Source organism: Enoplosus armatus, chromosome 5 (genome assembly GCF_043641665.1).
Source record: "Enoplosus armatus isolate fEnoArm2 chromosome 5, fEnoArm2.hap1, whole genome shotgun sequence".
Taxonomy (NCBI): domain Eukaryota; kingdom Metazoa; phylum Chordata; class Actinopteri; order Centrarchiformes; family Enoplosidae; genus Enoplosus; species Enoplosus armatus.
Genome location: NC_092184.1, coordinates 3,416,571 through 3,430,708, shown reverse-complemented (window position 1 = coordinate 3,430,708; position 14,138 = coordinate 3,416,571). Strand labels below are relative to the sequence as shown.

General features: G+C 42.6%; 1 protein-coding gene across 1 annotated transcript in view; it reads right to left on the bottom strand.

Annotated features, from left to right (window-relative positions):
• Window positions 1–339: 339 nt before the first annotated feature.
• snx19b (sorting nexin 19b) overlaps window positions 340–14,138 on the bottom strand; it is a 36,422-nt gene continuing 22,623 nt past the window's right edge. Inside the window, exons 12-14 of the mRNA XM_070905901.1 lie at window positions 3,217–3,401; window positions 2,955–3,042; window positions 340–463 (exon numbers count right to left, since the gene is read on the bottom strand). Coding sequence (XP_070762002.1) covers window positions 340–463; window positions 2,955–3,042; window positions 3,217–3,401 — 397 coding nt within the window. The remainder of the gene's footprint in view (window positions 464–2,954; window positions 3,043–3,216; window positions 3,402–14,138) is intronic.

The window sequence follows — 14,138 nt, the reverse complement described above, 5'->3', positions numbered from 1 at the left end:
AACCAGGCGCTCTCATGTAATCAAAGATGCTTCAAATGTAGTGTGTGTGTGTGTGTGTGTGCGTGTGTGTGTGTGTGTGTGTACGTGCGTGCACAGGACACTGTGTTCAAGAGCATCATATGTCAACACATCAACCACGTAATTAAAGACAGGAGTTTAAGGTGGGGACAGAGAATATTCCGTTCCACCAGAGACACTCACTGACGCTCCTCATCGCAGGAACATTAGTAGAACAGGAGCAGCCTCGCTGCCGCACTGCTTTTCAGAAATTCATCAATGGTGAACGATGAGTTAGGATGGTGGAAAATCAGAGCTAGGTGGCTGCAGTGGGTTTACTCATCATGCCAGCAGCTTCTCCGGGTTCTTGGTGAGGGTCTGCAAGAGGCTCTTCTGGAAGGCCTCCTCAGGTATTTCAGGAACCAGGAACTCCAGCAGAAGATCAAATATGCAGTAGACGAGGTGTCTAAGGGAACACAGGACCAGCAGTCAGCATCTTCACTTTAGTGACTTGTGGCCTGTGAAGGCCCCTTGGTTAGACTTGGAGCTCTGTAGCTCACAGGGAGTCTTATGTAAAAATGTATTAACACCATCTTATTTCTGTTAGTGTCAACAAAGTCTTTAACGGATTACGTTGAAGTTATTTCAGGTTATAGCTGACCAGAACGTTTTAGCAGGTCGCTTTGGTTGCATTGTATGTTGCCTGTGATGTTCTGAATCACACTGTTTTGCAAGTCTTGACTTAATACATTCAGCGTCTGAAGCCAGTAACACCAGCTCTTCTTAAGTTCACACTTTGCCTAAATGTAATGCAAGTATTTATGAAGTGGAGATTTATGCATCACTAAATTAAAACGGGTTGCACCACACAAACTACTTCTTACGTAGAGATTAGTCGTTACAAAGAAATATTTACACACAGTAACTGCCAAGTGCTTCATAGCTAACTGAATTAACTGGGGGGAAAAAACGTAATCGGAAAGAAAACACAACATACTTCAAATTACAAAGCAATACTCTAACAATGTTTGCTTAAATGACCCAATAAGATTAGCTTGGTCAGCTTAATCGGATAGTTCTCACCAGCCGTTTAATCCAATTCTGGTTCACCTAAAACATTTGTGTTTTTAGATCAATTCGAATTGCATTGATAGCAATAATGATGAATAATAATGTAAAATAACACATTTTCATGTATGAAGACCCCATGTCAATATACAGACCCTTTCACACTGGCTGTTTTATCCAATTCATGGGAGTGGTTCGCCTAAAAATTTGGCAATATATAGTGTGATTTTTCCATAACATGGTGGTCTGAGATTGGATACAATGGGAGAGATAAAATGACTCACAGCTGAAGGGGCAGAGAACAACATTCAATTGTTAGCAATGGTGGTAAACAGCTGTACTTTGAAAGTATCATGCAAATATACCACAGGAACATACAACAATAAACAAGCAGAGCAAGCTCAGAATCCAAACTGGGATTCAGACTGTAAGAAACATACCCAGAGAGAGAAAAATGGGTCTCATCTACTAACCCCGCATGTGACACTGACTCCACTAAATTCACAGTTAATGTCAAAATATAAAGACACAAGGCTCAGGAGGTTCTGACACAGAATTGAGACAGAATGGCTCACCCACTGACATTTCCCAGGAGTACAGTGGGCTCCATCATTATCGCATGGAACGGAGGTTTGAAACCAGTAAGACTTCTTGTAGAGCTTGTCTGTCTAGCCAAATTAAGTAACCGTGCAAGAAGAGCCTTAATCAGATCCAATATGTAAACTAAGTCTTGGAAAAGGGTGCTTTCAATATCGGTCTTCTTCTGTCTGGGACTCTGTGTACAAAAGTCAAAAACACCACAGCTGACTGATTCCAACCATGGTTTGTGCCTACATCTGTAAACCTTTTTAGACCTCTCCAGCTGTTGTTTACTCAACTGTCTGTTGTTCAGTGAGGAAATTAGTCCACACCGTGCGATTAAAGGTGAGCTTCTCTCCGTGCCTCCCTGGCCTCTTGATTAGATACACCTGCTTGGTAACAAAAGCCAGCGCCTCCAAACAGCAAACCGTGCGGCTCCATCCGAGTGTACAAAGCATGCGGGCAGACTCAAGATCCGAGTGGACGTGAGCTCAGCGAATGGTGTGCTGTCATTATTGTTGCTAGAGGTGCCATTCACAACGGAAATACATTCCCTCGGGTCATTTAAATAAATAGAGGTGAGACATGCTAGCAGCTCTGTGAGGCTGCACTTGGCTAAATGGTAACATCAGCATGCTAACATGCTCAATACTGACCATGACAATACTAGCATGTTTATGTTTAGCAGGTATTACGTTTACCATGTTGGCCACCCTAGTTTGGCGTGTTAGTATGCAAAAATGCGCTACTTAACACTAACCACAGAGTACAGCCGAGGCTCATGAGAACGTCACTCGCTTTGCAGGTATCTGGTCATAAACCAAAGCATCTCTGCTTCTATTTGGGAACTACAGTCCACGACTCCTATCATGCTTTGAGGTGTGCCAGCTGTGGGCTACACCTTGAGCCCCGCATTATTTTTTTTACTTATTTGTTTACAGTTTGGACAATCTGCATCATGGAAAGTCATGCTAAACAGCTATTAACAGTTCATTTTTTACACTGTATCAATGAATGTACTTTGGAATACTTTTGATCGGATTGGAAAGATATGAAGACCTATGTTTTCTATGGTGTCGAAGCAGACGTTTATCTGTGATGGAAATAGGAGACTACACTACCCCTGTCTGTATTAAGTCTGTGTGTTAAGTTTTGACTGAGTTAAGTACCTGAGAAGAAGGGGTGCAAGTGATTTTTTTTCCCCCCCTTCTACATGCACTGGTCCCCGAGGCAAACAGTCTATGTCGCCTGTACCACAAACTGCAACTGACTGTAATGAAGTGGCCATCGAGTGTATAGCGTATATTCACCTGTTAATGTAGGGGTCTTGAAGAGAGTCCAGTGCAGTCTGCCAGCTGAGTTTATACTTGTCTGAGCCCAACATGTCTGAGACCAGATCTAGAGACACAAAGGCATGGAGAATTATAGAACGGTGTCTAACCTACATATACCCCCAATAGATTTTTCTGTTACAAGCTTAACTGGTCCAATAATACTGGCCATGCGATGCATTGGTCATTCAAACATTCTGCGCTCAACATTGTCACTGTTTGTTTGTGTGCGTACATGTACCTGGTAGGATTCTCATCAAACAGTGTAACGCTTGTTGCCTGGTGCTGTCCTTCTGCTGCTGGCTGCGTTCAAATTGAGGGTCTGTAGGCAGAGCTCCTCCTGGCCACACAGCCTCCTGGATGACCTGCAGGTACACCACCCAGTATCTGGTGCAAGTCAGGTTGGCTACGCTCACATCCAGCCACCTGAAATTTACAAACACATAGCAATGGTTTTAAAACTCGTGGTCCCTGCCTAAGAAGTTCAACATTTATTTTCGATGATGTCCCATATCTCTGCTATTCAAAATATCTGTGTTGTATTTTTGCGATGTGGGTGGACTGAAACGATCCCCTCTTGAAGCCTGGTCACACCCACATCTAAAACTGCAAAGTTCAATTCATTTCAATGGGATCGCCAGCTGGCAGGGGGCGCTGGAAAGCTGATTGTCCGAAAGCCAGTGTTCGGCGTGGGGCGCAGGTTGAGTCTGCTGCGTGGAGTGAAAGGCAGCTTGGAGGAGTCAGATTTCTCAGCTTTCGTGTCCGACGGCTGTGTGTCACTACTGGCCAGTGACGTCACCGTCCCGGTAAAAATACGGAGAGATACTGGGGCATTTAATTCATACAGTGTGAGCTCTGTGCTGCCTTTTTCGAAGGAAACTAGTATGGGAGACCATGTTCTGATACGGGGTATGGGCTTAACGGTGTTGCACTGGTTGCTTGGTGCTTAGCTGTGGGTTGGTCCAAGGTGAGGTGGACATAGGTGTGCGGCCTGCACTGCCCATTGAAGGCGTGGACATCATTCGAGGGATTGACCTAGCTGGTAGCCGTGTGTGGGCCGACGGTGCACCTTCCCATAGTAACGTCTTCACCCTCTGTTGCAGGAAAACCAGATGAGAGTGCTCAATGTGTCCCGGGTGTGTTTACAGCTTGTGCGGTGACACGGGCTATGAGCCGTGCAGAGTCGGCGCCTAAGGTTCCACCGGAGCTGGGTGAAGCAGAGGAGGGTGAGATAATGTCTGTGCTATTCCTAATTCCCTCTTGTCTGTTTCCCACAGTGACCTCTTTGAATCAGCTGTTTGACAGAGTTCAGACAGAAAAGGAGAACTTGGACCAGCCAACAGCATTAAGCCCATAACATGCATCAGAATATGGTCTACCGTACTAGTTTCCTTTAAAGACTTTGACCCGCAAATTTGTGGCATTGACCAGTAGCAAGCGATCTTAATGTTTGTGACCTTTAAGGGGACGGCCATCAAAGCTTACTAGCTGTGTTGAACCATTCACTTTTATTTAACCTCCTCTATCTGAGTAAGAACTGTTCCATGAAAGAGGTATGGTTTGCAGGCAACTAGGAGACATGAATTAATAGCACAAATAAGTCTGAATAAACTGTGAAGTTATTGTCCCATTAACAACCAAACTAAGCTCGAGAGATTTAGTTTTAGTTCATCATTTTTTAGTGAACAATGCCATGGGGAACTAAATAGAACAGTAGAGAGAAAATAGAGAGAAGCTCAGTGAGCTATTTGACTGACTTGCACTAGCCCGGCCAGCTAGTGTGTTAGCGGTTATCTCACCAGCAGTTAACCAACTAGCCCAGCCAGTAGTCACTACATCATCAAGCATCCGGCCCCACCAATTTCACGTGGAGAAGCAAATATCACTTTGTGGTGTGACCGCCACTTTACATAAAAGTGTATCTCATTTCAAGGTACGACAACCTTGGCAACAACTGGTTAACCTCCTGACCTTAAGGTCCCACAGAACAGTCAGTAAGTTCATTGTGCTGTGACCTTGTCATCATGCCTGACCTGACCAGACCAGTGCTGAATGTTTCTGGCCACAGGCCAGCCAATTCCTTTAAATGTAACCCATGCCTCATTGCATTCCCACACAGATTTGAAACTCAGAGAGCAGCAAAGTAGTCTTGCCTGACACAGTCTCACACTGCAAGTGATCTCAAACATGTCCCTGAAGTCTTCCACATAACTGGTAGATTTAAGGTCTTGTGATGAGTAAATTCAATAGGCTGTGTCTTGGAGACGTTGACCCTTTGGTTCTGACCTGACCTTTTTCACACCACGATTTATCTGAGGGGTGGAAACACAGCCAGTCGCCACCCAGACTGGATGAGGGGGTTATTTAAAGCACAAAGTAAAAGCTAAAAACAACATCTCAATGTAACTCAAGTATTCAAGCATTGTACAGGCCCGTAAAGCTGCAGCAGATAGTAGCAAGTAGGTAGCAGGCTAAATGAAAAGAAAGTAACAAAGTATATACAAAATGATGGTGTTCAAGACCCTTGAAGGCCTTGAATAAGATAATTTCAGGTACTGTAAGAGTTTTCCAGGACTTGCAGACACCCTAAAAACATTTAACACCATGCAGATGCTGTTATGTAACATTGTTGAAAACCTCAAAGCTCTGTTAAAAAGAACCAGGGGCCTCCCTCTGGGCCTAACGTTCTCCCTCTTTTGCTCACTACATGTGGCCCCTAATGAAGTTATTTCATTAGCTTGTCCTGGCCAAATACCACACTGCTGAGCTGCAGTCAGAGAAGCTATGGATGGACAAGTTGTGCCAGCCACAATTTTTGGTTTCCACTATTTTACATTCTTTTTATCCCTTAGCATTTCGTAACAGCTCAAGAGAAGCCAAATCCTCAACACTGATGCTATTTTCGATTTCTCAAGTTGTACAACTGCAGACTCTTAACTTCATTAATCAGCCAACTCACTGGTGTGTGTGTGTGTGTGTGTAGGATCCCAAACTTTCCAAAGATACCAAGGCTGACTTTGAGGAGACGCAAATAAAATGATGCACAAGAGAGTTAAAATTAGACTTTTAGTTGAATAATCGCTTCGTCAACTGACAGAAAATTAATCAGAAACAATTTTGATAATAATTGTTTAATCAAGCAAAACATTCCCTGGTGTGTGTGTCCTCCAGGGGGCATGAATTTTTGGTCCAGACAATGTCGGTACAGTAATTTAATTAGTGCAATATCTGTGTGGGTGGGCACTAAAAATAGTTAACAGTTCAAATGTAATATCACTTCCAATTGCAACAAACATAGAGGTAATTATCCAGCTGGGGGGCCACTGTCTCCACAAATATGAAAAGACGGTTTTATGCCCAACAGCTGAAGTATCATTATAGTTTATAATTCCTTACACAAAAAGCGAGGAGAATTCCAATTAAAGTTCAACTTTAAGGGGACATTTGAGGGCAAAATCTGGGTTTAAAATATCAAAAAGGGTGACAAACATTCATAAGATATTGGGTTGATATGAGAGTAAATTCTACACCCACATATGCACAAGCACAGATAATGTTGTAAATTGTGTGAGCATGTTGTAAGCGTCCTCACCACTGAAGCTGAGCCTCATCCCCAGAAACAAGAGGGTATTTTGGTCGAGGCTGGTTAAAGCTCAGCAGGTGGACAATGAAGTTTGTCTCCTCACCAGCTCACACCAGTCAGACACAAGCTCTCTAAATCACACTGAGTTACGACTGGCCACTGTAAACATGTGGACACCGAGACCCAACAGCGAGTGACACAATAAAGAGCTGAAGTACTGTGACATTATTAGGACTAATTTACAGTTTGTCAGGGATTCCACGGTCGCTTTAGTGCCACAACTGTAAATCTTTAGAATGATTAAATTGCGAGCTTGCCGTGCTTCGGTGAATACCTCACATTCATTTTGACGTTTTAGGTTTTGAGTGGGAGACACGGAGAAAGCAACTTTTCTGCAGTGGTACGCGAGTGATACAATATATACTTGCATGGTATCCTGGAACAAAGCCAAACGCAGACAAGGAAGAGACCCATTTCAAATCTAGTTGTATACAAATATGGAGGCATTGTACATTTCATGGTTTTCTACAGTGCACTGATTGTCTTGTTGCCATCATGTCTCTCAAGAGATGTCTGTACATTTCTGCTGGTGGCTAATGACAGAGAGAAAGAGTCCATGTGACGAAATGTAAATTACTAAGGCATTCACTACTAATACACACATCAGTGAATGACAATAAAGCAAAATGATCCTGTAGCTATGATAATTAATGTGCACACAGTCAGTAAACAAACTAAAATCCAGTGAAGGTCTGTGTGAGGACACTGACTAACGCCTCTCACATTGAAAAGACAGAATTTAAGAACATGGATTAGAACAACATTGATGCACAGAAATAGACATTTCAACAGTAATGCATTTTGCTACTCTCTCTCTAGCTGGGGTGAGTGAGGTGTTCACATTATAGTCTGCCCTGTTATTTCTACTGACACTGCAAAAACACACCACATAGCACCATATCCCAGCTGGAAAAGGACCTTGCCTAATTGACAATTAGAGTGAAAACTGTCAGAGGAGTCACGCTGGGTCAATTAATGAGCTGTCTGTAAGTTGGCAGAGGAGGTTGAAGGTTGAGCAGCTGCCTTTCAGACCGCAGCAGGTGAACGCTGGCTGCAAGCTGAGTTAATTAAACGAGCCTCTGATGAGTACATCAAACCCACCTGAGTGCCATCTGAACTCGTGCTTTGATGGAAGGGATACAACTCAAAGAAATCTGACCTTTTGTGCGCCGGAGCTAAGTTGATCAATGCACAAATTTGCTTCAATTTGATTGGCAACCTAACTGCTGCTAAACCGCTGCCTTAACTCGGAGCCTATGGTATTTGGTTACAGGTACACATATGGGCCAGATCGAGTAGGGAAATGATGATGAGATAATTGCAGATAACATCTGTGCACCAATTCATTCACTTCAAACCCTACGTCATGCCAAGCAAATAACAATTAAAGCTGTCAAAAACACAAATAATCAACAGCAGGACACTCATTTTCTATGAGGTTATATGTGGAGACCATTCAACAAATGGGGGCAATTAAACGTACTTTAGCACTGTTTTCCCGTAATGTGCGTCTGTATTCATGGCAGGCATCACGCACTACGTTCCCAAACCCCACTTGGAGTGCCTCAATCTAGCGTCACACTTCAGTTTAAATGAACACGCTGACACTGTCTGGTCTGGGATCTGATTTAATGAAAGGCACGTAGCAGAGGGACTATTCAACATGTTCCAGCCAAGTTTCCATTCTGCTGAGACCAATCAGAACATGATCAAGATAATAAAATAACAAAACACGAAAATACCAGGCCAGAATACCTGGCAGCAACATGTCCAAGGCCAAGCGTTCAATATAGCCTGATCACGGCTGCACTGTAAGCACATTTCTCAAAATTGATATCTACAAAATGCCAACCTTCCAAAGTAAAAGCCAACACCTAAATTTGATCAAATCATCAAATTTTTCTTAACTACAAAGCAGTCACATTCTCAACAGCATTTACTGTGCGGGAATCTAATATCAGCAACAACATGCCACTGTGGCATAATGTCCTGCATATCAATACCATTGTAATTCTGTTACTGTCCTGTCATGCCCGAATCGAACTGTGACAAACATTTAGACATAACCTGTGTCTGAATGACAAAAAGTCGTTACTTTAACAGATAAATGAAGGCGTCAATGTGACATAAATTGTGGAAATTCGAGAAAGCATGTTCAAGGTAAAGATTTGCGCGATGGGTAAAATAAAATCTGAGATTTGATTCAGTGTCTTGAAATTGTACATTGAAATTGTAAGCTGATGCTGCTGCTTCATTAACCATCTGCAAAAGTCTTATCAGCTCATTTAACTATTACATTTGTAAACAAATCCTGAAAATGAAGGTGACCACAGAGTCGGACTGGTACAAACATCACAGCCTGTAACAGACTGATACAACTTGTAGCTGGACGATAGACAGGAAGCTGCATGTTGCCTGTTTTATCTCACAGTAATGAACAGCATCAGTTTTCACTGGACACCACTCATCCAAGCATGTTTCCCCTCAAACTATGTACACACTGGAGGTTCAGAGAAACTATTCTGGATTTAAAAGACAGTCTCATGTATTCAGACCCTAGTTATCCAGACAGGATGTGGAGTCAGAAACGGCAAATAAACAGGTTTTTAATGGCCGTGGTTTAGATGAGTGCATCACCTCTCACATAGACAAGTCTGCCTGCTATCTTAAATGACCTCCATATGTAGCAGTACACTGCTACAAATAAAAACCTCTGCCTGCATTTCAGAACCAAACACGAGGAAACACGAGACAATAAACAGGATCAACACATACAACCATCTCTGAATTGACTGTCAATCACTGTTGCTATCATATATAAACATTTTTGATAATACTGGCGCTGATGCTGCCCAAGAGAAGTGTCACTGTACATGCCAGTGGTTTGAAGTTGTGTTGTAACTACACCAAATGTGTTAAAATAAAAGCATAAATTTAAAAAAAAAAGTACACTTTTTGGAAGTGTACCCGACTTCTTTTGATTTACACCAATTCATTTCCAGAGTTTCCAGAGTTGCATAATCTTTGGGTTAAAAGTGGTGTGCCTTCCAGTGAAACATGTGAGAAAGTTTTCCTATTTGATACTTCTACTATAAATAAGAATAAAGATGGTACATTTACACATCAGACAAATGAAGCAAATGTTGGTATATTTAGCTAAATTGTTCATGTTGATTATAATTTTTAATTCTTTAGTAAATAAAGTTGAGCTTGACAATTCATTCTCGTCCTTGGAGGCAGAAGTCGACAACGTCAACTCAAGATCTTACTCTTTTAAGTTTACCTTGATTTGAGATTATTTTGTCAACTGGTAAATATAATTTCCATAAAAATAATATTCCCTTAGGAATTATAAAATGCTTTCAGGATTTCAACAGTAACACTGGGCTTTTGCAAACTATTAAGGACAATCTTTGTTGCAGGTTATAGTTCACAGTTGTTGTTTGTGTCATGCTAAACATTTGGCCATCCCACATGGGATTACAAGACACTGCTCCAAGTCATTTCTTATCTTAAATGGTTCATATGTGAACAGCCATCCATTTTTGGAAAATCTATTTCTGTTTTTATCTTACCAAACAAAGTATTGTGTCCTTCCCGGTAAAAAAAGGACATTTGGAAACAAATTGAAACTCTATTATTTATATCATCGAGATGGCACACTGGCCGACTATTTCAGTCAGAATTCTCCTCGCCTTCCACAATCTGCGTGTTACCGTATCACAAGAGCACCGTCTGCATCCCGGGCTTAGCGCTGTTAAAGGCGATTGTGAAATCCCAGAACGATAAAGGCTTCAGCCTGACCTTACTGGGTGAAGGTCTGGCTATGCGAGACTAATGCGCATATAACGTGAGTTAAATGTGAGCCATCACATGACACATCACGACATATCTAGCTGCCTACACGTGATGTGTATAAATAATAGATTTATCAAATAAATTCAATAAATAACAATATCCATTTTGGTCCAGATATCATTAACCAACTATTCTTTATTCAAGATCCAGGCACACACAAGCTTGTATCTATTAGAATACCTTTTATGTTAAATCATGTCGAAAATCTTTATTGATCATCTGAATTATCAATTTGTAAAGGTGAAAAGGAATGCAGACTTTCATAGGGAAGAATGCAACCAACAAGTATTGACTTTCTGCCGCTGTACTAGAAACCTGCTTAACCGTGACCTGAGTCTTGAGGTGAACGCTGAACTGGGGCGGCTGTGAATTTCGCACTGTTTACTCCGGTTCCCATTAAGAGTTCCATTGTCAGTAAATGGTCTTACATCAGAGAGAACAACAGCAGGAGAACAAGGACATCATGAAAACAGTTTACATCCCCACAGACGAGATCATTTATCTGCAGCCTGTGAGCAATAAGGAGGAATCACCAGTCTTGATGCGGACAGGGCAGTGTGGTCAGACAGGAGTCATGTGGAGATGAGCTTTGTACAAGACCATGACCAAAGAATTCCTGGGTAAAAGGACACCGCTGAGTTTCTTAAAATGAACACACCACAACATCTCTTGAGAAAAGAAGCTGTGCTAGTAGTGAATGAGAGCATGGCTAAAATGACAAGTGTCTGGGACTAATGGAAAGGCTCATTTTGTCCTGTGGAGCCTTTATATTCTTGAATCTTTTGAGTTTTCAGGGCACCTTGTGGTGTTTTTGACCACTAGTAATATGTTTTTCTGAGCAGGTACCCATTTTGTTTGCACCCCATACTCGCGGACAAGCACACCGGCAACACAATACACATTCCTGCCAATGTTTTCATGCTATCCCCCTGATTGACAGCTGGTGGTGGTAGCGTGCCAAGAAAAGTAGATAGAAGAGAAGACTTCTAGGTTTCAAGGGTGCATTTAATGGTCATTCTACAACACGGTTGTATAACAAAATCCACGTTTGTAGTCCCTTTATGCTCCGCGCGCAAACAACACAGAGCGAAACATAACAAAAAACGCTCATTGTGATGGAGTGAGGGGGATGAATTTAAAAGCCTCACTGCCTGGGGAAAGAAGCTGCTCTGGAGCGAGGTGGTACGGCAGCGGATACCTTTGGGCTCAGGCACCTCACGGATATCACTGATGCTCGGTAGATGGGTACCAGTGATGTTTTAGACACCCGCTGCACAGCCCTCCTGTCCTGGGCCGTGCACATTCCATGCAAATTTGTAATGTTTACAATCAGTATACTTTCCATTGCTCCTCTGTAGAAGTTGACAAGAACTTTGCACGAGATAAGTGCCCTCTTAAAAGGTCCCATATCATGCTCATTTCAGCTCTATATTTTTATTCTGGGATTAGCTTTGCATGATTTACAAGTTCAAAAAAGTCCTTAAGCTGGCCCTTTCTGCAGCCCCTCAGTTCCCCCCCTCTGTCTGAAACAAGCCGTTTGAGACAAACTGAACCACCTCCAAAAACCTGAAGAGTAGTTCCTGAGTAGAGCGCTCCAATAACTCAGACAGACTGAGCGGGTGGATGAGCATCCCTGTACTTGGTGGGTGGTGCTGCAGATGACCTGCTGGGGGTGTGGCTGAGGGCGGTGACTGTATAGTTGTGACATCACAACCTCACGGAAGTCCTGACGTGTGTGTGTGTGTGTGTGTGTGTGTGTGTGATGACCATGACAGGTTCTTTGTGATTCCCAGGAGCTCCACCTCAGCTCCACTGATGTAGACAGGGGTGTGTGTTTTCCTAAAATAAACGATGGGCTTCTTGGTTACGCTGACGTTGAGCAGTAGGTTGTTCTCAGTGCACCACTCTGCAAGAGTGATGATTTCCAGAAGAAGTATGAAGTCTCATCGTTGTTTGTATTCTGGCCGATGATGGTGGTGCAGTCAAACTTCACAAGGGTTCTCTCCATGTCAGGGGTTGCAGTCGTGGTGTAGAGCGAGACTGAGCACACAGCCCGGTGTTCAACAACTGATGTAGGTGTTGCTATTTTCAAGGTGTGTGTGAGGGCTGATTGGCAGTGGAGATGGCATCCTCTGAGGATCTGATAGTTCTGAATGCAAACTGGTGAGAGTCCAGGCTAGCTAGGATGTTTTTGATGTGTTGGAGAACCAGCTTCCCAAAGCACTTCATCAGAACATCAGAGGTGAGTGTTCAGACGAGTCACTGCAGACCTCTTTGGTACAGAATGATGGTGGCTGTCTTGAAGCAGGTGGGAACACTCTCCTGTGACAGTGAGATGATGAAAATGTCAGCGATGACATTGACTAACTGGTAGGCACATGTTCCTAGTACACGGCCAGGATGTTATCAGGCCCAGCAGCTTTACTCATATTCACTCTCAGCAGGGTTCTTCTCTAACATCCGCTGTGAATACTGACAGTGGCCGGCCCTCTGGAGGCGAAGTAGACTTGACAGCTGACTCTTTGTTGAGGAGATCAAAGCGAGCATAGAAGGTGTTAAGCTCATCTGGCAGTGAGGCCTCACACATGATGGGGCGCTCCTGCTTTTGTAGCCTGTGATATTCTGGATTGCCCGCCACGTCTTTGGTGTTGTTGGTATTGAGGCCTCTCTCAGTCTCCTCTGATGCCTCCTTGATGCCAGTTCTCAGTCTCACTCTGGCGGTGCAACAATTTTATTTTTCTGTGACTGGACATTAGCCAGGAGTAGGCTTGATAGTGGAATAGCCTTAGGTCTGAGCTGGGTTAGCTTAGCTCTTATCCCGGCTGTGGGCAGTAATCGTCTCAAGGTCCACTGCACTTAATCCAATCCCTGTGCATCCTTTTTGATGTTGATGAGTGTACCCCTGTCATGGGTAATACATCCTTCCACAGGTAATACATGCATTAGTAATAAAGGTGAAACAATAATAAATTAAAATAAAAATGTAGCATAGTTTCAGGGAGCTACTAGCCACCATATCAGCACGAGCCGCCGTCGTTGCTAGCTAGCAAACAGTGTAAACAGTGTAAACAATACTTGTAAACAATGCAAGTTTGAAAATATTTCTAAAAATCGGCTTTGCAAATGTTTTACAGTATGCGGAGGGAAATGCATTCAGTGCTTTTGTTAGGATAAAGAATAGACACAATCTGTTTTGGTGAAAAAGACTGAATGTAAACATAACTTTGTTTATAAGAAAACCCCACAAAGTATCTTCAATAAAGAGATTGTGACATAGTAGTAGTAGTACTATAGTAAATACAGATACTATTTTGACAAAGTAATACGTTAGAAAGATCTCCCTAAAGCCCCATTTGAATGGGATTAATATTCCAGGGAGGTTGGTAAAACATATGCTTCTCATTGTTTAGTAGTTACAGCAATGACAACAATGTATCTATATCCAAATTACAAGATGTGGTAAATTGAAGATATTCTGCAGAAAAATCGACTGACCCTCATCTGTCCTGATGGGACAGCCAAAAAAAAATCACGAGATATTTGGCGCTGCAATTAATACAGAAATAGAGGGGGAATTATCAGACACATATGTGCTCTGAACAGAATTAAAACCACTGATCAGCACACACATTATTAAAAAAAAGATCCAATTAACTTTTCAG